Raw genomic sequence first — 25,807 nt, 5'->3', positions numbered from 1 at the left:
TCTTTTTTTTACCTGTCAGCTACTATACATGTTAATTACTGTAGCAGTGGACAACGTCATTAGTGCCAGACTTGCTAACAGTGTTTGAGGTAAGCAGGTTAGCACTCAATGCACAGAATTAAAAGCAAGCACTGATTCCTCAAGGTTTCTGAATAACTTATTCTAAGTAGGTTATTATATGGTGAGGACATATGATAAACAATTCATCATTCATTTATTAGGAAATATAACTCTGTATTTCCTTTCTTATAATAATAGATTCATAATAAATGTGCAATATTCGCACTTATTGTTATGCGTATTATGCACTTAATCCCAAACCCATGTAAGCGTATGCACCTACTGTAAAACCTAAATCCTGGGACACTTCTTTGGTCCTAAGTGGCAGAGCAGCAGGGTTCACGGGAGTCATACCAGCTCTGATTTAGTCATAAAGCACAGCGACACTAACATGGTGAGAGGAGAAGTGCTGACACCAGAGCTGGAGGTGCATGCGGTGAGAAAGAGATTGATGGAGGATGGCGAGAAAGGGGGGTCGAGACAGAGAGAGACAGAAGCAAGGTAACGAAAAGAGGAGGCACAGAGAGAACGAGATATACAGCAGGGGTCAGGGGGTGTAGATGAGTGTGTCTGCCCTCTTGTGTTTAGCCGCTTTCACCCTTCAAATAAATCATTCAACAGAGGGATTAGAAAGAAAATAAAAGCAAAGCAGAAAAGAGACGAGCAGAGGGTTAGCAAACACACTGTACAGCACTGCAGCAAACAATAATCACAAAGAAAGGGTAGGTGAAAAAGAGTGTGTGCACGTGTGTGTGTGTGTGTGTGTGTATTCGTGCGTAGGGGGATGGAAGTCCAGAAAGGAATATAATTAAAGGAAAGAGGAGAGCAGAGAAGAAACATCAGTAGTGCCTGTATTTGATGCCCAAAGGCTGTATGAGACCCTGGGGAGCTAAGTGAGCCAACAACCCGATGGGCCTCTGAATGTATGGAGATGTGTACATGTGCACACACACACATGCACACACAGTCAAATCTCCAGTGGAACCTCCTGAGACATCCATCTATAGATCCAGTTCTTTCTGTCCGTCTGTCAGTGTGCATCCACCTTTTCATTGAACTGTTTTCTTTTACCCGGTTCCACTTGGCTGAAGAGTTAGAGCACCCAGGAAAATGAGAGTCGATGCTACACAGGCCACTATCCAGAGTCACTGTCTTGTCTCCCGTGCCTCCCCACCCTTCCTTCTCAAAAGATCTTTCTATGGTTGCCAGGTTTCCCCAGCCACCCATCCACACACCCATGCTGCCTGAGACAGAGAAAAAAATAAATCCTGCTGAATTTACAACCCACTGAGACAGAGAGACACACTGGAATGGACAGGTGATGGACCGGCAATCAAACATTTAGCAGAGAAGCTGAATTCGCAGCAGGTTTCACTGCAGCCTTTTTTCCTGCTTTTCTCAACAAAAGTGAATGATGAGGTAGAATATGAGGTGGGGGGAAAAGTCAAAGCTGTAGAGTGGCTAGTAGAGTGTGAGGTTGTGTAAGAATGAGTGTGTCCATGTGTGTGTTCAGATGCAATACCTGCACGTTACGATGTTTTGTTTCTCAGAGATCAATAATAAGTCATCTCTTGTTCTCATGCTACCAGTCCAGCCCGAGCTGGCCCACTTGGATGAAGTTTAGCTCGTTATTCAAAACGGCCTATGGTTAGTTTAAGTTCGCCCTAAAATACACCCTTTCCTGCTGACAGAATCCTGACAAGAAGACGCATGCTCACATCCCACATGTGAGATCAACTGTGGGATCACAGCAAGGGAAAATGGTGAGAACAGGTGGGGATCAGGTGACGGAGCCTGCGACAGCGCTCTTTTACATATGCATGCATACCCTCAGCACACTGCATAGTAGCCTGTCTCATCTCTTTTATTTACACAGTCATTAGTCCCAATGGTACTATTGTGCTACCCTGGATGTCGAAAGAGACAAGAAAAGAAATAAAAAACATTTTTAAAAAAAAGGAAAAAATGAGAAACACTCATGCCAAACCATTGCTCCACTTCCCAGACTTCACTTCACTGTCTCCTTGGTAACCAGCACAGAGAGTGTGAAGAAGAGTTGTGAAGGGACGTGATTGGATGATGCTGTGCAGCTCTGGACCACTGGTGTAAATGTGGGGAGGCAGGTAAAAAAAGCAGAAGGAAGGGGTTCTTTTATCTGTTGTCAGAGTAAGTATAGATTACGATGACGTAATGTTTACTCTGGTGCCCAATTCAGACGTTTCTACTAGTTTTTCTGCAACGCTCTTACACATTACATCATCAGGGAGATCAGGTTTTGTTGTTGGCTTTTGCTGGGTTACATTGCACTTTGTAAGATCATTAGCTTAAACAAAAAAACGAATGTAATGTTGCAATACCCAAGTAGTAATAAGAGCAATAAAAAAACACTCTTTAAGTCTTACATACTGATAAATATGATAGGGTGGTCATTTCTGAGGCCTGTTGGTTTTTTGTCTGGATGTTCAGTATTTATTCATCTTATTACACTTGATGGTTTTAACAAAGAAGATCTTTATCTTTACAAGTTCATTACATTTTGCACTTGATCTGAAACTAATCCTTGCTGAATATACCTGATATAAAGGGGACCCAGTGACAGTTAGATCCCACCAGAATCTAGTCATATTGATCTGAACAGACCCTAACAGCCAGAGAACAATACTGGCAAAAGGGTCGATACCTATTCTGCTCAGACCCACTCAGATTTTAGATATACTGAAAAAAATGCACAACAGACGCTGTGTTGTACTGATTGTGTATTGGACCCAGCATTGGGCCAAAGTGGACCTATCATATTTTTCAGTTAATTTGTTTCTGATTACATTTAGGCATTTTGGCAGACACTTGGATAAGAGAAAATAACTGTTCAAAACTCAGACAAAACACAAATTGTGTAAACAGTGGGTAATATATTTATTTGATGATAAAACCATGTAAAGAACACAACATTATGCATTGTAACCCCAGCTTCTATGAGTTTGGCCAAATAGTAGCATTGATGTAAGAGAATCTAAATAATTTCCTTCAGCTGTGTTTTCTTGATGTATTTGTCTGTGTAAATACTTTCTGTGAAAAGAAACATGACATTATTGCATTTGAAGAGCTGGAACAAGTGAATGTCTTGCATTTGCGATTCTTAAACAACTGTAGGGATTAATTAATTTAAAAATAGTTTGAACAGTTCTCTGTACACAAATACACAAATCGATTAATAGATAAACTGTCAGCACAACCAATTCATACAAGGCCAAGCCACAGAGACTGATATGACTCTTGATACCAGAGAGTAATATTATGTACAAGAGCTTCTCTCAATTAATGCCACATCCAATTTCTCTCTCTAAACTACGATACACAGTATAATCCATAACATCCCTTTCAGTTACAGTAACTTGACACTTACATTTCAAGTATATAGGGAGGACTGACTCTGTTGGATCATGCTTAGACGGAGATAAGCAGAATCACCTTCATATCATGAAGTGCTAAGAATAGAGCCTCCATACAAGGAACTGTGAGAGTCAGTTGGCATAAACTTGGGGAATGCCATACTGTTATTGCGCATGTGATTGATGTCTCACTTCCTGTTGGTGGTCATGTGACAGCAAGGGTTTACCCCAGGCTTAACAGTAGTGGAACAGAGTGGAGTGGAAATAAACACACACACACAGTGAACCTCTGGAACAACTCATGACCAGCGTGACAAGGCAGCCATGTGAGTGATAGTGAGCAAGAGGCATCAGAGTCACAGCATGCTTGTTCTCACTGGACTGAAGGCATGACAAGATAAGGTCACTGCTCTTGCTGTTGCCACTTGTGTCTGCAAACATACAGTTAATGATAAAGCCAACATTTACCCTGTCTCCATGATGTAAACATGTTGTTTTCTCTCAGTTACCACTGGGAACCATCAAATGCCCCTTTCTCTCTCAAAGCTTTTTAAAGACAGAAAGGAAAGAAAGTACACAAATGTTTGAAACTAGGAGAAAGGAAATCATTGCGTCTTTAGCGCAAAATTTTGTTTTCTCTATCAGCTCAAATCCTAAAGATACAATGGTAGAAACTAATGGAGCACATGAATCAAGCCTGGACATGCATTAGCGCCTGGCAGTATCCAGTTTCAGAGAGACAGATGTCTGAGATGAGGGGAGTAGGTTTTCCTTTCCAGCCACAATCACTCACAGTTGTGCCTCTAAATATAAACTGGCACCCTGGCACCAGATCTGGACAACTAACTGTCCATGGTTGGCAGATTACATTTGAATGGAACATGATAAGATGGTGTCCTGCACTCTTTTACACACATGTGGGAGCAGACACGGGGTTAAACTCTTTAAAAGAAATTCAGCACTGTCTGTGGAGATGTCAACACCGTGGGGTGTTTTGAGTTCATATGGCAAGCTGGGCTCCCTTTAGTTTCAATTCAACAACAGGTGCAGAGACGTGGCAACTTTTGTCCATCCACAGTCACTCACTCTCCACTCTCTAATCTCAGGCTGCAGTATCTGCTCTGGTCTTTGGAACAAGTCTTCAGGGATCAGTTTTGACTGAGGCAGACCCTTAATGAGATGGGATCCTATTTTCTCCAGTGGCTGAACTAGTATTTTTTTTTATGTGGTGGCATCTGTAGCTTCCTGATTAATATGAATCAGATGGGTTCATGTTAGGGGGGTAATGATTCTGAAACAAAATGACCCCCACCACCCCCTAACCAGCTGCCCCCTGTTGGGGACATCCCACATCTCTAGCGGAAATTGATACTACCTGATGCCCCCAAGTTTAAAACATAATACTGGAAATCTGATATTTTTTGTGGTCTATAGGCTCTGGTGTGCTGCATTCTGGGACAGGACACAGTTTAGGTCATCTGGGTTTTGATACATTCAGAGACAGTGTAGATCTTCTGTGTTTCAAAAGTTTCTAAAAATATTTGGAAAATCACTATACCTCCAATTCACTTCATCTTTATCAAGATGTCTTCAGTTTGCTTTAAATTCTTTATCCAACCAATTCCCTAAACCAAAACACATGTATTATTAACACATTAATTTACAATAATATACAGAAATCTGGAATTTGGAATAAGAATATGCTTGGAACTTGTTCTACTACTAACTCTAAATGTCTTAATGTCTAAATGTCTTTCCTAATTAAATCAGACAGCTTGTGAACCATCTTATTATCAGTGCAATTATAAGATGGTTTAAACAATCACCTCACTTATTAAGTAAATGGCCTTTGAAGTGTAAAATTATATTTGGAAATGTTTAGAGCATTGTTCTCTTTATGGAGGCTCTCTTCATTTTAGGCAAGGCAGGTTGTCTCCACTATTAAATGCTGCTGGACACCTTGAATTTATTTTCTGTTAATCAACTAATCATTTCAGCTCCTCTACTTTTAAACACCAATTTTGTATTGTATATCTTCTTTAAGAAGGTGCTCACGAATGATTTCTCTGAGAACATGCATAATTGAATTTCACCCGAGTGCTTACACTAAAACACATTAAAGATTGTGAGCCAGTTTGTCAATTGTGTCAATTGCGTTAACTGTGCCAGAGGAAAACCTTGCCTGCTGGAGGAGAACCTTGGCAGGAAAATGCAGTTTTCAAATCACTGGAACAATCCATGTCTCCCTCTCTCCATCACCCAAGGTTAGCAGATGTAGCGGTGTTGAAGCTCAGACGACTGGGTGCTTTAAACTGAGTCATTAAAAATACATTAATCAAATAGATAAAACAGCATAAGTTGTGGGAAAACCTTGAAGACAGAATAGATTCAGTTGGCGAACAAGGGTTGGAAAACTAACAGGCATTTGCTTTTCACTTCACATACTGTAACCTACAGGCTTTAGGTCAGAAGAGATTATTTATTTTAAGTTCACAATATGTTAAGGCTCTAAACACATGAAAAAACAAGAAAATGGCTGTATTTAAATAAAAAGTAACCAATTATTTCATTCTATGAGCTGTACCTTCATTTGTGCCCACAATTTAACCTCCATTCATATTTAATAGAATCACTGGCTAAATGTTTCAGTAGCGCTTTTATGCCATTTACCACCTCAGCTGCTTGGCTGAGTTCTGCCCAAGCAACCAAACAAGGACTTCACTCTCCAGAGCAGCCACAGCTTCAATGTGAGGGAAAAGAACAGTGTCGGCTTACTCGCTGCCTGATTTAGTTTGGGTTAAGTAAGTAGGCCAGCCAACTTACAGTTCACTACAGAGAGGAAGGGCTCTCACCTGTGCCAGGCTTCTGCACTAACAGAGTAGAGAAGGACCTAATTTAGCCATGCTGACGGTCTCCAGAGTTCCCATGCTGACAGCCAGGACAAATCTTTGGCTGTGTGGCCAAACCACAGTCTCTCCCAGATGGGGTGATTTAGATGGTAATGCCCTCTCTGTGTCTCTGTTTGAGTTGGTGTTCAATGCATTCCACGGCCCTCATTGTTAAGGGCGTGTAACGGAAATCAGAAGTGAAGTCTGGAATATATGCCCATGACATAAAAGATAATAAATAACTTCCTTCATACTACTTTCCTTCATGTCAATTTATTGACATGATTAAATGAAAGGAAACTAAAGCGAGGTTGGACAAGTGTCTCGTGGATTTAAAAAGCAACCTGCAATTAGCTATCCTAGACTGCTGTTGGCTACAGTTTAAACAATGTCGAATCCTAAGCTAAGCAACTTCTATTTCATTTCAAGATAATAAGCCTACAAAATAGCATTCCCATATCTTTTTGTGTGTCAACAACAAAAGTCATTTAGACATGCACTGGCACCCTGAACTTCAGACATTACCTGGAGGAACTGCATAAACAGACTTTAAACAGACATTATCCTACTAACTCCCTAATTCAAAGTCCAAGTGATGTTGAACTAAGGCCATAGATGAATACAGGACGTAATTGTCCGGAGAATTCATACAGAGCAAGTGGGTGTACCATTTGACCTGTGCAACATAAAAGAAAGAATAAGAAATATTTATCATACTTCTTGTACTGTGCCTCTGTTTATCCTATTTTAGTTAGATAGCCAAGTAACCTTTAGTAGCCTATGTGAGAGTATTGGAATGGATGCCATTTTTAAGCCGTCATTTTACCTTTTAATTAGCTAAGTAAAAACAATAGAATACACTACAATTTTGGCAAATAACTACAATAACACTGCCTGATAGCCAGCATTTGTTCACAACAAACCCACTGTAGACTTTAGGCTACTACAATTTGTTCAGTAAATTGGAACACTACATCAGCAATGCTACATATCCATTTATATATAAAGATGTAAAACATAACTCCTGCTAAACCTTTGCATTTCACATCTTAGCTCTTACCAATGTTTTTCAGTGTCAATAGCTTTTACATTGCCACTGTTGATTGCGATTGGTTTGTAGCTGGACATGTTAATGACTTTATTTGGACAAAATTAATTCCATAGAGGTCATCCTCTAGAAGATAAATGCAAATGGTATTGTAATCCTCTGGGTTTTAATTTAGAGGTCTTTTATTTTCTTTAAAGCTCTGTACTGTAGTATAAAATGTAATCTGACTGAGATGAAGAGGCCCTAGCGGAAGAAAATTTGATCATCATGTAATAGAAAGACTGCCCGGTTAATCAAGAGGAACACAAGTAACGCCTCATACATACACCCACGCACAAACACACAGACCCACAAACACACTAACAAATCAAATACATGCATGCAAAACACACTGAATCCTCTGCAGCCTGTAGCTCTGTATGTGAATGTTTGACCCAAAGGAACAAGTACAGCTAGCGGGATTGTGATGAGGGGGTTGAGGGTGAAAGACAAGGGAAGGGTTTCTGAAGAGAGACAGAGACATATGGAATAGAGGAGAGAGAACGAGAAATGTGAGCCAGGTGTGGGGAGTGAGGATTTGTAGGAATAAGATATGAATAAGGTGTGAGTCGGGAGTGTGGAGGGAGGCAAAGACAAACGAGGACAAGACTGATGGGGACGGCAGAACGAGAAGAGAAACACATGTGGGCTTCACTTTAAATTCTAATGGGAACTCTCATCTCTTATCTCTGTGTGTTTCTATGCATCTCCCAGCCCGGTGGCATTAAGAAGCCTGTTTCCCATGTGTCCTGTCCAGCTTACTGTTTACTCAATCACTATTCATTAACCTACTGACAGGGTGAAGAGGCAGGGCAGTGGCCAATGATACTGTAGATAAGCAAAGGCTGACTGTGAATTCAGCAATAAAGCTTCAGGTATGTTTGGTATACACTTTCTGGAATGCCACATAGGGGGAGTTTTAAGTATGAAGATAACACAGGTTAAAAAACACAGAGATTTATGTCACACAATGTCAAATTTCTTTAATTTGACATTTTTTTAAATGGCGAACAAATGGAGGGGAGTTTCGGTCAGCTTCTCTATTCAAGGCTCAGCAAGAGGCAGAGCTACCAAAGATGACTAGGAGCACTTGAAAGTTATCATCAACTCTCCTCCCCATCCCATCGCACGAAGAACACCTTGAGCTGAACTGAAAAGCAAGGGCTGGTCAGCCGAGCAGACAGAGAGGACAGAGAAAGAAAACTAGACAGAGATGGATAGAGAGCAATAGTGGAAGCCTGTCAGCTGCTGCACACACCTCCAGATAACAACAGCAGTGCAAATAGAGGAAGCCAACACAGGAAATGGGAAAGACTGTATGCACTGTACACTGCATCTGTTTAACTACACCTGAATGTGATAAAGTATTGTAATCAAAAACGGCGATGAGTTAGAGACGGAAGTCAGTCCTAAGATGGAAGGGACATAAATGCAAGGACATACTATGTTCTTCCATGGACACATTTTCATCACAAAGAACACAATCCCAGAAATGAACCGCACACTTCTACACACACTTAAAACTAAAAATCATGTGTAAACATGAGATCACTGAGACAAAAGCCTGTATCAATCTACAGTACTATAGCACACTGTGGCTTTGATTCATGCTTTTCTTTCTGCAGAATTCTTGTTATGTTGGTGATGTAAACACTGAAGCCAAGACTACCATTACATTTAGTGTTAATCATTTTCAACAAGCAGCTTCCTGTGCAATTTGCTGCCGTTTATGAGCTTGGAACAGGCAGTGACTACCACGGCTGGAGGCAGAGCAGAAATATCTTAAAGTGCAATGCCACTGACACAAGGTAGGTGCTGGCTCCAATAGACAGCAATTCAAAAAGATTCTCTCTAGAAATAGCTATGTCACTTAATTTAAGTACACTCTTACAAGCCCCTGGAGGTACTCGTGGACATTATTGCTCTATTAATAAAAATTTAAGGCTTATAGAAGACTTTTATGTTTGTCTTGTGGGTGTTGATTGACAGGTGTGGTTAACAGCTTGCTGGCCTTTTTTCTCTAACTATTTCATTGCACACATAAAGTTACTGTGGCTGTGATTGAAGTGGCCATAGAATGCCTAGTGTAGGGTATATATTTGTTCTGTGTCTTCATTTATACAATGATTTTCAAGTGTTTATGCCCCAGCTCCTCTGGCTTAGAAAGACTAGCAAATGATGAGCTTCTGTGTCTTTTAGGCTCCCCATCCCACTTTGTTCTGATTAACCACCTTGTGAAAGTCTTCCTGTGGAGCCAACTATGCCCAGTTGGAACAGCACCATCCTCTGGCAACAAACTAGCCAAGAATCCTGCTGCATACTAGGGCAGGTTCTGAAAACAGTCATCTGTGAAGTACTGGAACAGATAAAAACATTGCTTGAAGTCTGTTGCTGGCCTCTAACTGTATCTATTGCTGTTTTATGGTTTCATCTTTAGGAAGAGTAAAGAAAGTACATTTTCCATCTACTAACCTAAAAGGGTGTGTGGTGTGGCATAAGTAGTTGATGTAGGAGCCTGACAGACAGAAATACTCTTGAGAACAAAATGAATTGGCCAGACTGTAACCTGGGCACTACCAGCATGGCATCACATATTCACCTAATCCTTTGAGCCTCTGAAAATGTGTAACATGGCAACCAAATTCATAAAGTATATACAGTATAATGTCAGAAAGAAAGTAAAGATAGTGACACTCTACCTACTCTTCCCACTTCCCCCTACGCACTGCTACCTTCGAAATCCTACCTTCCTTGAAGGTTCTAGGAGTCTCTTGCACATTTGAGGGCCGACCCAACCACACTTCTGATGGACCTCACCTATACCACGAGACATTCAGGGACAGTAAAAGTGTTGGTCATCCATGTTTTAACTAAACCATAGATTTGGAGAACCTCGGCTGCAGAACAGGTCCTGGCTCCAGGTTATCTAAATCCATTTCCCATTAAATTCTCTTGGAGTCACTATTCTTTTTAATTCTTTTTACTAAGGAAATGTCCCACAAACGACTGCACTGTTGCCTTCATCCTAAATTTAGCCCACTCTCCTAATTCCTTTACCACAGCTCTGGGAAACACTGCAAATTTTTCTCCCTCTGCTCCCAGTCCAGAGAGGACCCGAGGCCAGGGCCAATCTGTCAAGTGCCCAATTGTAACTCACATGAACAGGTCCTGTGTTTGGCGTGTAGGTGTCCTTCCTCTGATTCACAGCAGAGGCTAAAAGTATGTTTCCCTATCTTTCCCCTCTCTCGCACACTCCCCCGTAAATAAAATACAACAGCCCTTTATTCTCGACCTGAAACAATGGGCTCCCTCATTGAGTTGAATTACAGTACATCCTCAGAACACCTCAAGGACAAAGAGGCAGAGCTAGGGGCTCTGGCTATTCAGCAATTTATCCTGCAAGATGGCATAATGATAATGCCTTGAGGTCTAGACATATGTTTCCATCAAGAAGCCTACTTAGATGTTAGAGATTCCCAATTCAGTGACCTTGTTTTTAAGAGCCTTGACCAAAGCTACTGTATAATTTTCTACACTGAACCCAAGCTGCTGCACCACAAAAGCCTGCTACTAACATCCATAAAGCTACTTTAAAAAGTACTAAATATTGACCTTGTGAGTATCTGAGAAACCCAATTTTACCTTTTGGTTCTTCGAAGGTACACGGAACACTGCAAAGGGGGATGATGGGGAGATATAACATTAAAATCTCCTAAAATTAAATATTCAGTTGCTGTAGGGAGGCTCACACAAGGGTAGACTTGGAAAAAGAAAAGAGAAGGTTTGTGTGCACGCATGCAGGCAGAATACAAACCAAAGGGCCTTGTAAAAAGAGTGAGTCACAGTGTGTCCTTCTATCAAATGGTGAGCCATACCACAGCTTTAAATAAACTGACTTCACTTGGGGTCCAAGGACACCCAGGGCACAGTCGCCCACTCCTCAGAGGTTCCTGAAACATGCTTATTAAATCCTCTTTGTGATACGTAACCCTGAAAAAAAAACCCACAATATCAAAATTGCTTTTATCTCTTCCATGTGCATCACCAGTGTCGTCAGCCTCAACAGCCTGAACTTTAATCATCAGTGCTGTCATTCTCATTACCATACTCACCTTCACTCACTTTCATCATTGTCCTCCTCTGCCTCATTATCTCCACTGCCATCATCACCATCATCATCATCATGATCCTACTCCAACTCCTCACAGCTTCTTAACTCCCCAGCCCCCAGGCTAACCTATTCCTTTCCCTTTCCTGGTTTCCTTCCTTTTTGGTGACTAACTTGGGTGGCCTACTTCTGACAGAAGGCCAACCCTGTTTGACTCACTAGTCAGGTCTTGCTGAGACAAAACCACACCAGTGTTCAGCAGTCAGGAATGAAGGAAAGACTAGTCACATTCTGACGACAATGATGAGCTGTTCTTTGGTGAATAGCAAATATATGTGTAATTAGCTGATGTGTTGATGTGGCAGGTATGTCTACATTAAAGCAACCATCTTACTTCTGCTTTTGTCTTCTTTATTCCCTGCCTGTAATTGAGGCATGTCAACTGTTCAGATAAAATGGCCAGCAACAAGAACAATAAAACCTCTATTCGAGCATTGTAGCTTTATCCCCTCAAATAATCACAAAACAAATAACTAATGGAAAGAGGATGGTGGTAAAGTATGGCAAAGCGAATAGTGCTACTTTCTCCCTAAAGCAGTGGACAGCATGAGATCCAACCCACTCTTAACAGAGTAAAAGTGCAAAGACAAAACGGCTCTCTGGAGGGCAATCCTGAGAATGTTTTGCATTAATATATTCATTCTATTAGCCGCAAATGACTTTTTTTCACAAAGGGCCATTAAATAGGAGTAATATGGCACCTATTATTTTTATCTACACTGCCGCCTTTGCACAAGCAGAAGCGCTTCAGGAACTGAAGGACACGTGACCGGATCTATTCAAATTCATTGTTTTCCAGGAGGCGCTGGCACAAGGAAAGCAAGTTCAAAGCTTTTCAAGTGTGATAAAGAAAAAGACAAATAGACAATAAAGCTACAATTTGCAAGATTTGGTACTTAAACCACACTACTAAATAACTATCTTTTTTTATAGTTCCCACATTACATTGGACAAAATCAATAATTAGTTTGCTGCTGTTACATTTAAGACTGTTCCCTCATTCAAATTGTGCCTTAGCTATAGTTATGTCTGACGTGGTGCAGTAAAGTGCTACACAGTTCTTGGGATTCCAAAGTTAAAATCGCTCCTTACAAGTCAGTGTGCCATTAAAAGGATTCTGAAGCTGGTACATTATTGTTATATGTTAGATTTTAGGGCTTCAAATAGTCAGGACTTGTCACGTGTGTCTGAAGTCAAAGCATGCCAGCTTTATTATATTCATAGACTTGGGTCTAACCTACAATCTAAGCAAAGTCAGTGCAAGAAACATCTGTGGTCCTTTTTATTTTAATGCCAGCCCAGAACAGAGCCACTATGCTTCCAGTAAGACAGCTTGCTCTGGTTATTACTAGGAAACAGTCCTGGAATCCCCAGTGGTCTTTGCCAGAGCTTTAGTTAAAGTGTGCTCCAACAGTTTCATATCAGCCATCCATGTTTCTCTCCCCTAGGGGAAGAGACTACGGTCTCTGCACCAGATAAATGTTTGGACAGGAGAGGCTCCAGGTTGCTCTGAAAACAATGAGTTCACACAGGACCATCAAAGGCTTCTAGTAAGATCAAAGACTAGCAAAGAGAACTTTGCTCTCATTTCATATAGCGCCAAACATAGAGGATTACTGCATATTAGAAAGCTCATCTGTCATGACTGCCAGTGGTAGTTTTATTCATGAGTATCACAGAGCAAGAAACTGCACATGTAAGATGTGAGCGCCAACATTTTGGTGATATAATACAGCGTGCTTTAAATGGGACTTAGCAAAGTAGCAAAGGGAACTTTGCAAAAAAAACTGCACCAAAATGCTCATGTGAGAGCTGCTTTCTTTGTCAGCACGATAAAGCGCCGACCATGTTGGGTGACCTTTGCCCTGCGCCATCTGACAAAGCTAACAAAAGCAATCTTACAGCGTCTGACTGGGAGTGATTCTGTGCCAAGCTATCCATGAACTATTAAGGTTCATTAGTTTCCTCTTAGGCAATTTGAGAGCCACGCTTGTGTATGCAAGGAGTTACCATCACGAGGAAGATACTGTACACACCCACTCTGTAGCTCAGCTACATCTCGGATTTTGATGAGATGGAGGCACATTTAGGCATACCTTAGCTGCTTTCCATGTTTATTATTCTACCTGTGTCTTTTATTCCAGCTAGGCAATAATCAGTTACGAGTCAGTAGTCTACTTTTCACCTCACACTGAGCCACTGGTTATCAATGGGACCTTTCAGAAAAGACTTTTCCTCCACTGACTGAAACATCATTTCCTGCTGCTGCACTAGCACAGTGGGGGTATTGAGAAGTGGCCCCTGTCACCCTCTCACTATGGCTCTTTCATATTTACTAGTGACCCAGAGACCTCTGGTGCAATATACATATGGTATCAGTGTGCAGAAGGCCAAGGGTGCAAGGGACATAAATACATCCACATCCACAAACACAGTCAATCTGAGAGACACAGGGAAGGTTTTTACTGGGGTCCTGCTCTGTTCCAAAATAAATAAAGTTCCAGAGAGAGAACTTTACACCTTAAACATGAGGATAAAGTATCTGAGCTCAGGAAAACCAAAAAAGTACTCTTCCATACTGGACTATATTTAAAGAACCCACCTATCAAAGCTGCTGTCACAAGAGAATCTTACAGTGACCCACTATAAAACATGATACATTAAATTGACTTCCATGTGGATTTCTTGCCTGCACTATAAAAAAGGCTTGTCAGCTCCCTGACGTTTTGAGGGCAAAGCAGAGAGATGAGATGAGAGAGAGGAACAAGATAGGAGTAAGGAGGAGGGGTGGCGATATATAGAGAGAGATGCGGTGCATTGCTGCATCTCTATGTGGCTAAGAGATACAAACCACGTCTCCCCTGCTCCCCGACCAATTACTAACACACACATTGATTCATTGAGGCGGCGAGGTGTGGAGAACACGGCCAGAGTGGCAGTGAACAGTTGCAAGGCTTACACATTAATCTATACAAAATAATGCTGTAAGTTCACAGGGTTGACACGTTTAAAATACATCAGCAGCAATGTAATTAGGGACCTCAACACAAAAACTGTGTGCATGCAGCATGCAGGGGTGCATGAGTGATACAAGATTACCTGTAGGTCAAAGAATTTGCTGTATCTTCTGTAGATGATGTGGGAGGTGTTGTCAGAGTAGGTGACATTTATGAGATATACCTGCCGAGAGAAAAAATGCAAAGTTAAAACTGTTTCATTTTAAACTAGCTTATTTTTTTCATGTCTATTCAACTTACAATGATATAAAGAAGCCTCACATTTACTAATTTTACAGTTTCTCTACTCATCTTTTCCACATTTGTTAAAACAATACTCATCATTATTTAATAGTGATACATGCACATGTGCTTGTAGCACCAGCAAACTCACAGACAGCACTCACACAGCCTAAGACCAAAACACCTGACATGAATATTCGATGATGCCCTCTAATAAATTTGTCAGTGGTTGATTTTTCAGATAAGATGGTGGCATCACCCCTCTTTAGTAAGCACACTGACCTGCTGACCTTTATGCTTGACTGCAGCCCTGTGAGGCCTAAGAAGATTGAGTCTTGGTCTATTTATCCATCAGGAAGAGGTAAGTGATTTTGCCATTAGCTCTAATTAAATGAAACATAGATAGCCAAGGTAACAGATCCAGAGGCCAGGAAATTTTTATCAGGGACATTAAGAGCAGGTGGGATATATCAACTGTGGATGTGAAATTCCTGTGTATGACTTGTAACATAACATTACACTACAAGATTTTGATCAAATGCAATCCAGATATAGTCTGTCATTATAGGCACCCCACATGGTTGGACCTATTAGAAACAATATCAGTATCATGTCAACCAGTGTTGCTGACAGGGTTACCAACATGCACCGTCAAACCCATTCAGGTGATCTGAAATGCTACATGTTACACCACTTTTCAGATCTCTGCACTGGCTTCCTGTAGCTGCCTGCATTAGGTTTAAAGTGGTCAACTCAACAGCACCGGCTTACCTGAACTCCTTCATCCTTGTCTACATTCCCCTTACTCACTATGTGTTGGATGTCACTACTATGTAAAGGTTCAGGGTAACTGGAACATCCTGATTCTACATTCTAAACCAAATTCAAAATCCCATTAAGATTTCTAACATTACTATATTACCATCACATAAGAACTCCCTCTGTCACACAGATTTCATTTAATGTGAGCTGAAAAGATTATGACATTGTGACTTGTATTTTAAACAAGAACCAGAGGAATGAAAGGCTGTCCATATTGGGATAGTTTTGCCTTTTTCAACTGTTCTTTGATTACAAAAGACTATACAAAATGCATTCACAATGTTGTCATTATAATTTGTACCCACTACACACTCGCTATATACATCTGGTGTCTACTTAACATACAGATAATATAGCCATTATCGGGTGATTTGCTATAAAACAAGATGCTTACACCCAGCCAAGACATTCCAGCTAAGTGGCCCAGACGCAGCATAAATAGAAATCCACTTAACATCAAGCTGCCATGAACACAAAAATGATTCACTTTGCCTCATGTATAGTATTCAGGTTAAACAAAGGCACTGTGCTTCCCCAATGAGTCTTTCCAGCTCCTCATTCTAGCAGGTTCTAACTTTCTGACTGATATTACACTGTTACTCCTACCCTCCATACCTGCCAGGAGCCTCCAGAGCAAAACCAAGATGAATGAGGTCAAGTGAAAGACCCTGACGTTAGCGTAAGAAGGGCAGCAGCCTGAAACAAAAGAGGTTCTACAACAAAGCCAAGGGTTAAAGGGCCTTGCTGCTGCCTGAAGTGGCTCAGCTTCTTTTGGCAAGGAGCCACCAGAGTGTGTTCACTCCCATGCAAACACAGGTACTGGCATCCAGAAGCAGTAACTGTCACACTACACTGACAAAGTTATTCTTAGCACAGTAGGGTGTCACCACAGCGATTAGCTTTGGCATTTACCGCTATGAAAATGTCCTCCCCATGGAGCTGCTGAGATCCAAAATCCCAAAAGTCAAAGACTGACTTTGCAATAGTCACTGTGACTTTTGTAGCATAACAAGTGATTGCAGCAAAGACTTAATTTTGTTTCTCATTAAGGAAGAAGCTCCTAAAGAACAGAGAGTGTATTTTAGGAAAACTGAAAGAGCAGACATGATGGCTGAAGTACCTTCGTGTTAGGTAAAGACACGATTTTAGCTTTTGATGCTGTATGTAACGGATAGATATGACATCACTGGCACAAATTATCAAAATATCTCCATGCTGTTGGAGCATGCCTATCCACACTGGACATATCTAGATGACACATAACAAAATGCTTCAGAGTGGAAGGAGTGGCTGCCCCAGCACTTGTCGGAGCTTGTGGTATAATTTTATGAGGCACTGAGTATGGGCTTAGTAGATTTTTCACGTTGATAGCAACATTTGTATTCGAGAGCCTAAAATCTCTTATTTTAAATTTCTTACCCTAAATTTTCATTTACTGCCATCATCAGGTCAAAACTTTATCTTCTCTAAAACTTTGGTGACCTGCTAAACTAATGACTTTTCCAGCCTCAGCGCGACCCTGCTTTTACGCTATTTAGGAAATTCTATACTAAAGGTAGAGATAAACAAAACCACCATCATGTCTGTTGCATCGCTTTTGCCTGGGTGAAAAGGTTGCACTTAAACACATCGCAAAGACTCCAGTCAACGGCCAACTAGCATACTTTCCTTCCCAGCAGGTAGCTATAGTCTATATTCATCATTCAAAAAAAGAAAAAAATGGTTGACTTAGGACTGTATTGTGCTTCGACTCTACTGTAGGACTGTAGGACTTGAGCTGAGGTACAACATAGGAGCCAGGCTGGAAGATGTGGACTATGAAAGAGCCAAACCCCAGAAACAGATGGGTATGTGATAGCAACCACAGTGGAAAGCACAACCAACTACCAGCCATGGTCTGCCCATGCCCAAAATATCAAGCTTAAACCTAATGCCCTCCCTGTCCCTGAAATAGAGTCTATTCATTCAACACAGCCAGTAAATTTTAACAGTCTGGGTAGCTGCCTCCCAAGATAAGTCTAGAAGTGAACATCACCTTTTGATATGCTAAGAATGAAATCATTTATTTTGCATATTACATGGTACCTGCTTTTTCTTCACTCTGTCGTGAGGAATGGCACACACTCATGCAAAAACTAAAATAAGCCAAAATGTGATTGACTGACTCAGAGCTCGAGTACATCCAGTCGTGAGTGCTCAGCACAGGCAAAATGCCCTCACTCAAGCATTCGTGGAACAAAAATAATGAGTCACTCAAATGTCAGTTAGAAAATAATCCGTCTGCCAATTATATAATTCCATATGATAAGATGGAAAAGAGGACGAACCATTTTCACAGCAGTGATGGAGTGAAATAGAGATACAGTATTTACAAGAATAACGACAAAATTAAGTCCAATTTAACCCAGACGTCCTGGTGGGGATTTTTGCACCACTGTCATGTGATTTTTGCAAGACATGCATGCACAGCAGGCATGCCTGAACCAACAAAGCATTGCTGCAATACCAAAATAAAGGCTGACATTTGTTTGAGAAAGCAACCTAAATGCTTCAATGCCGTACATGAAAATCTACACCACCTATTTAACACTTTTCTAACACTAAGCTATTAGTAACCACGCCCACACTTTGGATACAGGAAGGTGTTCAAAACTAAAATGGGTATCAGGGGATCTGGAAACAATGAGGAGGATAAACCATAACTCACTTCAGATGTCTGTAAATGGCCTAACATGACTAAGTTTGACCGGTTGGACTGCTGTTTATATTGCATAGCTGCTACTGAATAAAAGCATTTAATTTAAAGAGCAACAGCTATCAAAGTCATTCAAGACACATGTTATAATTTATTGAAACAACATTGGCTCTTCTTTCTTCACATTTCACAGAAATGTTGTCAATTCTCCATTTCTGACATATCAGATTTCTTTTTGCAAAGGAGTCTAAAACTTGATTCATAAACAAGGAAAAACAAATGTTAGGAAAAAAGAGCTGAACAACTTGAAGAAGGCTTTGGGGGTTTCGGTGTCCCAGAAAGCAAGAAAAGACCTTGTACATCTGTTATTCCCACAGAGGAAGTGGGACTTGAAAAACAAAAGTTTTATTCAGGCTCAGAAGCAAAGCCAGAAACATGAATTCTAACGACGGAACAAATTGAACCCATGATTGTTACATCACGTTTGTCTGAAATGGCTATGAATATTCATAGTCAAGTTTAAAGCTTACTTTATTTTTTCCTCTGCGGCTCTTGAAGGAATTATTTCTCCAAGAGCATCAACATTAACATATTTCAAGGACTATAGGAGATAGTGTAGATAATACATGAAAAAGAAAAGTAGTAGTAGAAGTACTTACAGCTTCGACGGAAAACCAGGACCCAGTCTCACTGTTTAAATGAGGAAGGCAGAAGAGCCGAGTGCTTGGTGGGGCAGAGAATGCAGGCCTAGCCACTAAATGCAGTCAACCCCGCCTAAACTACTATATTTAAAGTAACCTATAAAGCAGACACACATCATACTTGCAGACCATGAAAGCATAAATGGTCTAACTACAAAAAGTCAGGTTGGAAAACATGTCTTTGTATTTTCTTTCCATTTGGAACCACAGCTGGCCTAAAAATACTCACTAGTCCAATATGGTCAGCTATTCTTTCAGCGTGGAGGTTAACAAATGACAGTAAAGCTTGACAAATTCTTCTAAGCTGCGTCTCAGCAAGCCAACAAAAATGTCACAAGAGGGAAATAAATTGTAGGACAATTCTATTCATAAGCTTTGGCATGGGGGGGTGTTTGGAAACCCCCTAAAGACAGGGCTTTTGTATCAACTGCCAAAACAGTGCCCCGTATTAACCACACACCAGGCCAGCGCCTCAGCTTTCATTAACTGTGGTCACTTTCACATTGATATGGGCTAGTGGCATCTTCTGGGTCTTTGTGGTGGGCAAAGGAAGTGTTGTCAAGGGGTGCTGAGGGAAAGTGTCTAGTCAGCAGGCACAGCATGTGCACGTTTGATGCTTCCTTGATACCATTCAATCTTTTACAAGACAAAAGAACAATTCTAAAGTCATTTTATTGCATATTACGTGCCTAACATGTGCATACTATTTACTATTACAAACACTTCTTAGAGAGTAGAGCTTCATTGGATGCAATTAGCTGCAGTAACAGTGTCAGATATTAACCTGTGAGACAGGCCTACAGTCTGGCACAGTGTACTGTATATCAAACTGTTCTCTCTGTTCTTTTGGCATAGGTCCAATTCAAGTTTCAAGTAAATTCAACAAAATTCCAGTTCAAGCATCTCAGATGAGGTCTCAAATGGGTCCAGATCATGAGTGTTCATACAAGACTTTACAGTCTACAGTCTACAGACCGAAGCAAGTGTTCTCCTAAAACAAAAACTGTGATACCAACACATCCTTGCAAATCTTTTTTAAGATTTTTTTTTTTTGGCATTTTGCCTTTATTAGACAGTATTTGACAGGCAGACAGAAAAAGTGAGAAGAGAGAAGATAATGACATGCAGCAAGAGTCCCTAGTCAGTACCAGAAACGCTGTGTTATGTGACATGCACATAGTCACAGACTCTGTGACCTGCAGCAGTTCAACAAATAGCTTGTCTTGTGCATAGTGCATGTAAAACATCAGTGATTTGTTTCCTATTAACTAAATGATGAAGTATAACCAATGATTTATTTACAGCAATTTTTGTACAGTAGCAATTCAAAGTGCTTTACAGAGAGATAAACAGGTGGAAAATGGTGATATGATGAGAATATGTTGTGAATGCAGAGTCAAAAATACGAGAAAAAATACGAGAAAATGTCCTTGATAGCAAGAGACAACAGTAGCCACACATTAGGATTATTCTTAATAAGAGTTTAAATATTTTAACCATTACTGTACTTTCTGGTGGATGTAATATTATTATCTGGAACAACTATTGTCACTAGATCATCATTAAGTGCTTTGGTGGACTAGAAATTTTGCAGTGCTTATCAAGCCAGTCTGATTCTAATAAATTTTTAGCCAATTTCCTTGACTATCTAGTCATCTTATGACGAGAGCTGCGAGCAAGACAACCCCCCTTCTTTGTCCTCTATCTCTTCTCCAGCTCACACAAATCAAACATCAGGCCAGACTAAAACGGCACAACAACACATACAGTACAAAGATACTAGGAGCACTATTTTTCCATGAAAGAAAAGCCAAGGACACACATGATGCCCACACGTGCTCCGTCTCTCCACTGAGCATCGCCATTTCTGGGCAACAAATCCATAAGTCAAGCTGTTGAGAAGAATGCCAAGCGGCTGGAGGCCATGTTCAAGCACCTTGACATGTGTTTTTACTCTGAACACAGACAGAAGAGGAGAAGAGCTGTTGTAATGCATTAAAGACTTCTGCAAAAGACAAATAAAACTTTCCACAATCACAAACAACATCTGGTCGAAACGCATGAAAACAACTCCCCCAGCATGGCACGCGTGTGAGGTCCCGGTAAAAACAAGGTGCAAGGACGATCACATCTGCTGCTTTTGTTGTGTTGCTCATTGTCAGGACGTGCAGCCCGACGCACACTCTGGTCAGCAGTGTCAGAGTTGGGGCTCTGCTAACTGAGCATCAGGCACATTCAATTCACAAGCAGACGTCAGATAAGCCCCTGAATCAGACGCTTCTTTTTCTCTCTTCCAAACACACACACACATACAGCTCATGAACACCTCCAGCTAAAAGTATCACCCTCCCATACAATGACACCCCCCGCCCTCGCATGTGTCTTTCCAGTTTGGGGCGAGCATCTGAAAACAGGGACACTTTTCACTGGGATATCACTCTGTGTTTGATAGGCCAATAAATATTTGAGTGGGGAGCAGCTCTCTGAAGACGTTGTTTTATGGTGCCAAATAACAACACCGTCTTCCAGTCTGGGCTTTTGCACGGCACAGGAGTCTCTAGAAAATGAAATGTTATGGGACTGGGACTTGTATTGGAAACAGAAGCTTAAAGTAAACACAGTCATGCCCAACCTTACTTTCTCTTTTATCACCTCCTCCTGCAAACACACACTGACTGTTTAACAGGAGTACAATGTGTGTGTGTGTGTGTGTGTGTGTGTGTGTGTGTGTGTGTGTGTGTGTGTGTGTGTGTGTGTGTGTGTGTGTGTCTGTGCGACTCGCCGGTCCAGCTTTCCCTACGGTCCGACGAACACTTGCCTTTGACAAAGCCCCGAGCTTCCCCACCATCCTCTCGCAGGATAAGCATTTCCAGCTGGTTTCACAAACATTACAAATGCCATTCAATGGGTGCCACTGATCGCGCCTTTCTCTCGCTTTCCCTCCTTCCTTCCCTCTCTCCCTAGCTCCCTCCCACTCTTCCTCTGTTTTCTTCTCACACGGACTCTTGTCTCCAGAGACAGGGGAGCTGGGGAAACGAGGCCACACGGGCCTGGTGAGACAGAGAGTCCACAACAAAGCACGGCTCTGCCCTGAGAAAGTCTTGTTACGCTTTAACTGTACATACTGTAGCGTGTAAGATGAGCTGCTCATATTACACTGTTCAACTCTTATGTCGACGCAATAAAAGTGGCATTAAAAACCTATAACAGAAGCCTATAAATCAGAAACAGTAGTGCATTTATTAATTGTCTTTAAGCATGAGAGAATCTCACCTATTAGCTTATTTTATGTCACATTAGCCTGATACATGTGGGCTAAACATGGAACCAGAGGCTAACAGCAGTTAGCTTAGCTTTAGAACTGGCTGATATATTTCTATTTATTAAGTGAGATGTGGAGGTAATTAAATTGGTAACATACTTCTCTGCTGAACTTTAATGAGCCAAAATATCACCAGACTATTAATCAAATTTCTCTGACCCTGCTTTCAGACGTTTCTTGTCGCTGTCGCTCGAGTTTCCGCTAACATTTCTCTTACCTCGCTCCTTTCCTGATGTACTGCTGTGCACGGCTGCGTTAGCACATGCTACTGCTAACACCTGCTACTCGGTCCTCAACCTAACCTGACATGACTGTAGCTTTTCCAGCCACATGATTTTATTATTCTCATACTATTCTCATTATCATTATCACTGTCAAAACATAAATAGAATGGGTTCATACTTAGCCATGCCAGCTGTTTGCCCTGCTTCTGTTTTAATGCTAACTTCTGTTAGCATTAAATCTTGAGCTCCCAGTAGAATGTTGCACAGACTAGTTGTGACTTTAACTAGACTCAATGGGCAAGTTCCACTGATCCAAAGCCATTAGAGAGCTCTCATGCCAAACAATATGTTTATCTGTAATTTGAATATGCATATTTGTTTGGCAGTAATAGACAATATAGACTAACATAGAATATTCTAAAGTACAATACTGACAGAAATGCCTTGAGTTGCGTCTTGCATCATTACCTCATCTTGGAGCCATGTCAACATCTACTGTTCCGACCATCATTATTCGTGTCGATGCCATTCTTACGTGGTGCAGAAATAAGTGTGTTTAATCAAACAAGCACAAACTAATTGGCACAGAAAACACGGGGGCAGTACGAGCATACCGGTTCGTTTCTAGGGCTCCAGGCAAACTATAATTAAGCTGCCATGTGGAGTCTGCCGTGTGTGCTGGATTTGATGGGTACTCCAAGGCACAATGCACATAGACGGGCAAGAAAGGGGGGGTTGGAGTTGTCAACAAGGGCCTGCAGCTAATTTTTGCCCCAGGGGCCCCGCACGGTGATGCATCAACTGTGTGAATGTTTAGAGATCAGTTTCACTGGGGCCACCTCATGTTAAAAATATACAGTATGCACTCATAGTACAGTGCTATTTCAGAGTACAGTGTTCTGGATGAGATTTTTTACAGGTGTAAAATGAATAACATATTTCAGTGACTTGTTAAAGTAGGTTTAGTGTGTCTGATAAGGGGACACATGGTGGGAGCCATGTGAATTCGGCCTTTCAAAGGAGAATAATTGTGTCCACATATCATTAGGCCCCGGGGTCCTCTGTAATTGCATATGAGCAAGAACATATTCTTTCATGGTCATTTATTATGACTTGTTTATTAGCTTAAAATAGGACCTGAATTGAGGCCACGAAGTGCAAAGCTTCAACACAGACCCACGCTCAAAAACAAGTACAAGATTGATGAATAAGGCCACAGGAGGCAAGAATCAGGAGGGTGGCAAAAACCGCTAAAGCCTCTGGTGAAGTGTGTTCACAACGTGCACAACAGTGAGCTACACTCTGAAAAGTGTAAAATCGTAAAAAAGTTTGGTTTGAGAGGTCATCAGATCAACTTTGACACCATTCAAACTAGTCAGCTGCTGTATTCAAGGTCGATAATAAACTGGCTTGGCTTTTAAGCCAACACACAAACATACACACACATACACACACATACACACACACACACAAGTGAAACCTTAAAGTGCTTAAAAACTGAAACTCAAAAAAAAAAAAAAGAAAAGATTTCGTGACATCCATTGGGTTTCACTTATGAGGAGAGTTTGATGTGATCAAGCCCCTCAGCAACAGCTGTGGTGAAATTACATTGTCAACTGTTTCTGAGGTGTTTTGTTACATTTCTTCCCATTTCAGAGATCTGTCTTTTCATTCACAGTCTGATTTTTATTTAAGTCGACATGAAAGATAAATCAAAGGGGATGATTTTACTGTTTTATGGACACATACTGAAGACAATTTATAGTAATTTAATAGTAATAACACTGTAATAGTTAAGTCATCCAACAGTTGAGGAGACAACCTACTTCAGACATTTTGAAGTGATGATAATGAGAATATCTGACCATCATCAGAAGGAAAATTATGGCTCATTCTGGGACATATTGTAATTTTACTGTAAATGAAATGATCTACTGTGAGGAATTGCTGTGAGCTTAAAATGGGGAGTTTTGCTTGCACCTTCCAATCAAATCAATTTAAATATGCGTTGCATGAAGTTGATTATTAGGTGAGAATATAAGGTCCACAGCGACTTGATCACGTTGCCTCCACCAGGGCCTCACATGGTGAAGCTGCTGAAGGTGACAACATGCATCACAACAAGCTGCATTGCCAGGTTAAGTATGTCCATCACTACACTGATCTCACTGCAGCTGAAGCTGTGGTCTTCATGTGAGCTAGGCTGCATGTAGTGGACTATGAAGCTGCGTTCAGGTGCCCTGCTGTGACAGTGAACAGGCCACACACACGCACACGCACGCACACACACACACACACTGCTGTGCTGACACATCTGAATGGGACAAGGTGGGAATAAGGTGACATGGAAGAAGATGAGGCAGGCAACTCACGTAGTGTTTGGAGGGATTGCGCCTCTTCTCCACGTCCACCACTTTCACATCCAGCACAGTCCGAAACTGCATCTTGACCCTGCAAAGGCTCTGCATAAAAGCGACAGGCGGGCTCCCAGAAGAGCTACACAGAAATCACAACATCCATCGCGGCTGTCATCTAACGTGAACAATACAGAGGTCCGTGAAAGGGATCAGCTCGCTCCGGCGGCCAGTGTCTGCTAGCACGGACCTCCCTCCCCCGCTGACGCAGACCACCGTCAATCTGATCGGAAACTTATCGATGGTCCGTTTAAGATCGGCGGCGGAGGATCCGAGCAGAGAGTGGCTTCAACGCCGCATGAGCAGCCCGGGCAGCGGCGGACCTGACGCCGACGAAGGCGGTCACCTTAAAAACAAGAGAAGAAAGTGATGCGAGCTCCTTTGTGGCTGCTGCGATGACGACAACAGGGGGACATCCGCAAACATAGAGGTTACAGCAGCTGGCTGAAGGCGAGGGAGCCGGCAGATCCAGCGCCAAGCAGGCTCCTCAGCTCCGGCAGGCGCCGTGAATTTAGGGAACCGGAGTGGGATGGGCTTCACACACACACACACACACACACACACACACACACGGTCAGCCGAGAAAAAAAAGATTAGGCTTTGCCTTCCGCTCGACAGGAATCGTGTTATTGGGTGACATAATTATGAACCAACCAATGGTTTCCGTGTTTACTTCATTAACCAGCTCCTGCAACTTTTCCTCCTTGATCAATATGAAACGACAGAATCCATCCAGCTCCAGCTGACAGCAGACGAGCTGCAGGTGACCAGTCTAACAGGAATTCAAGGTGTCAGTAA

General features: G+C 41.5%; 1 protein-coding gene across 2 annotated transcripts in view; it reads right to left on the bottom strand.

Annotated features, from left to right (window-relative positions):
• sh3pxd2aa (SH3 and PX domains 2Aa) overlaps window positions 1-25,501 on the bottom strand; it is an 83,517-nt gene extending 58,016 nt beyond the window's left edge. For both annotated transcript variants that reach the window (XM_026360802.1, XM_026360803.1), the window contains exons 1-2: window positions 24,968-25,501; window positions 14,692-14,772 (exon numbers count right to left, since the gene is read on the bottom strand). In XM_026360802.1, the coding sequence (XP_026216587.1) occupies window positions 14,692-14,772; window positions 24,968-25,063 (177 nt within the window). In that variant the 5' untranslated portion in view covers window positions 25,064-25,501. The remainder of the gene's footprint in view (window positions 1-14,691; window positions 14,773-24,967) is intronic.
• Window positions 25,502-25,807: the final 306 nt, after the last annotated feature.

This window comes from Anabas testudineus, chromosome 1, assembly GCF_900324465.2.
Source record: "Anabas testudineus chromosome 1, fAnaTes1.2, whole genome shotgun sequence".
NCBI lineage: Eukaryota > Metazoa > Chordata > Actinopteri > Anabantiformes > Anabantidae > Anabas > Anabas testudineus.
This window is presented reverse-complemented; position numbering and strand designations above follow the sequence as displayed.